Below are 3,347 nucleotides of genomic sequence, written 5' to 3' on the forward strand. Positions count from 1 at the left end.
ATTTTTGTAGGCTACCGTATTTTTCATATATTTTTCTAATGTTAATGTATTTTTGTGAATAGGCCTTTTAAGGCCCAATAATGAAACCTTGTACCCCTAAGGCCACGTTTGGATACTGGGAATAAATTGGATTAACAAAATATAGAAGAATAACTAAGGTTGTGTTTGGTTAAATTTTTTTTTTTTTAATTTTTTAAACACAAAAATAAAAATATATTTTTGTTTTATGTTTTTAGAAAATAAAAATAAAAATGCATTTGATAACTTTTATTTTTATTTTTTGTTTAAAAAATTTTAAAATAAAAAACATGTTTGGTAAACATTTTTTATTTTTTATTTTCTAAACTAAAAATAAAAATATTTTTTGTGATCAAATATAAATATAAGAAAATTGTAATAAAAAAAAAGATGAAATTAATAATATACAAGTAATCTCAAATCTCAAAACTTAATATCTATCTATGACATAACACAAAATCAATAAAGTCTACATAATAAAATAAAACATATGAACTGGTAATTGTCCAAACTTAAAAAAAATATTAAACTAGTCATAATAATCAACTAATGTCTTTACTCAATCTCCTCATTTATTCATAAATGTAGTGAATCAGCCACGTGGTATTGCTAGAAAGAAACAAGTTCTATCTCAGGTTCATTCAACTTTAAATGTTATAATTGATTTGGCTCCTCTTTACCCCAATGAAGTATCTTGTCTAACTTACATAAACTCATCACAATAAGAAATACAAATTTCATCTAAGACCACATCATTGAATACAAAATTTGAAATGAATACTCAATTTCTCTTAATCATGAAAAAGAATAAGCTCATTTAGCACATACAGTGCAGAAAAAAAAATAGAAAACTAATTGCAATAAGGCATAATTTATATGCTGCAAACCAGATGTGATGCAACCTCCATAGAATTTCACATGTAGTAACCTCTGTGCATAAACAATTTGAACTGCTTATAATAGTGAAGGTTCATAGACCAGATATGATATGAGCAAGTTGCATAAGTGTTCGGTAATCTAACTTTCAAGTGTCTAACTCCTCAAACTCAGCATGGAGCTTTGCATCAACAATTATTTAAGCAACCATTATAGCACTGTGCATCAGCGAGTGGCAGGGCCTTAAAGAAGACATCTTCAACGCAACTGAAAAATAAACTTTAAATTTAGATCATACGAATTATAAGAAAACAAATTAATATTCAAGACACAACATGCAAAACCATTAGCATGCTCATTTGAAAATAAATTACAAATCTATCATCAAACTTCGATTCTATAAGGCTAAATAAATAACATTATAATAAATCTTGATTTAAACTAGCAAGTTAACTGAAGCCCCAGATGCTTTGATCCAAAAACTTCACCCAATTCTAAATACTCCAACTGACAATCATATTCAGTACTATCTACTTAGATGTATTTATAGTAACAAACTATAAAAGTTGGAATCAGCTAATAATTTACAAAAGAATACATAGTAAGCAATACAATTTTCCAGTATAATAACAAGAAAAGAGGCACTCACAACCAAAAACAACAAACTAAAACTTGTTCGGCAACCTAACTTTCACACTTGGATATAGCCACATATATGTTTTCCTATTTCTAAGTAAATACTAGAGGAACTGTCTACAACAAATATAGACTGAGAGACAATACCCCAAGAATTGTAAATTTCATGTGGTATTAAGATGTCGTTTTGTTCATATCTTTGTTTATGAACAGAACAGAAGCAAATGTTTTTGGAAAACTCTTTCACTGTCATAGAAAGTCATGAGAAGTTACTTAGAATTACTTTTATATGATTGAATTTTTTATCTATATCTTTCTGTACTTACAACAATGGAAGAAAACAATATAATATTTCTTTCACATACTACAAACTCATATCAGTGCGACAAAATAACATGGTAATATCGACAATAGAAGTTTGAGATCTTTATTAGCTTATTTTATTAAAAAGATTACCGAGAAACATCAAAAGAAAAAACCAATGAAAATTGACCAGCTTAAGAAGAAAAACACAATTATCCTCAATATAAATAAACATAATATGCTAGGCCTTAGAGACAATGAATTTAAGATCCATTCCAAAAGAAAAGAGAGAAAAAAAATGTAGAAAAACAAATACCTCCATTAATCATAATATGAACATTCTGCAATGAAATTACTAACCTTGTGCGCATTAAGTCCACTTTAGCTTATTTTCTTGAAAATGAAATGATTCCATCTCAAGTCAGTTTTCTAAACAATATGAAGTGCACTGCCTAGAGGTCAATCTGCTTAATCATTTCAAATCTGTTAAACCACACATTTAAATGCATTTAGATGAACCAGGTGAGTTTTGCATCAAATTGGGTTCAAGTAAATGCTCGTATTTAGAGTCAAATTACTATTTCTAACAATGTAAACAACTTACCAACTTCAAGATCGCTGCTACAGAATTCATTGTTGTGCAAGAGACAAGCGAAGAGGCTAGAATCCCACTGATTACGACGAATTGGCTCACCAACCACGCTCCCGTGCCCTAAAGGCAATCCATCGACAGTCCAGCTATTTTTGGCGCTGCAATCGACATATCTTGATGCCGGAGATTTCTCCGGCAAAGAATCCTTCGAGAGTTTTCTGGGATTTTTCTCGTCAACTCCATCGACTTGCTTGGCTAGAGAAGGGCTCGACTCGTCAATGTCCTTGTGTTTTGGTCGCCATGCACGAAGAATTCGAAGAAAAAGTTCCCAAAATTGAAATGAAAACGAAATAAAAACTGTTTAAAAAAAAAATTATTAGTGAAAAAATCTTGTTTCTAAATTTTCATAAATTTTAATTAAAATTTAAAAATAAAATAAAATGTATAAGTAGATTTACCGAACACATTTTTTTACTTTATTTTCATATTTTTAATTATTTAATTGGAAAATTGTTTAAAAACGGATTACCGAACAGTCTATTAGAAAAAGTAAAGTTGGATACAAAGTGACAATTCTTTTTCCTTACCATAGAAATACATGGAGATAGGAATTAGATAGGGGAAAACTATCCCAAGTTTTTCAATGGATTAAGTTATTTTAAACTAGTGAGATTATCTAGATTGTTGGATTAGATTTTTTTAATATCCTATTTATTTTTCTAAAAAAATTACATAATAAAAATTATCCAATCCAATTCCACCCTCCAAATATGACCTAAAATATCTCTAACTCTCTCACTACCCACATCCCAGCCGCCCCTCTACCTATCTCATTCTCACGTCTTTCTTCTCTCACCCTTTCAGCTCTCTCACACTCTTGTCTCTCTCTTTCTCTCTCGGTGACAGTGCAACTAGTGGGCAT

At 29.8% G+C, this 3,347-nt stretch overlaps 1 protein-coding gene across 1 annotated transcript; it reads right to left on the reverse strand.

Annotated features, from left to right (window-relative positions):
• Nucleotides 1–532: 532 nt before the first annotated feature.
• Nucleotides 533–3,347, reverse strand: LOC133779597 (uncharacterized). Its single transcript, XM_062219540.1, has 3 exons — nucleotides 3,251–3,347; nucleotides 2,438–2,782; nucleotides 533–1,161 (listed from the first exon to the last, which is right to left on the reverse strand). The coding sequence occupies exons 1-3, from the start codon at nucleotides 3,345–3,347 to the stop codon at nucleotides 1,094–1,096; spliced, it is 510 nt and encodes a 169-aa protein (XP_062075524.1). The 3' UTR covers nucleotides 533–1,093.

Source organism: Humulus lupulus, chromosome 5 (assembly GCF_963169125.1).
Source record: "Humulus lupulus chromosome 5, drHumLupu1.1, whole genome shotgun sequence".
NCBI classification, from domain to species: Eukaryota; Viridiplantae; Streptophyta; class Magnoliopsida; order Rosales; family Cannabaceae; genus Humulus; species Humulus lupulus.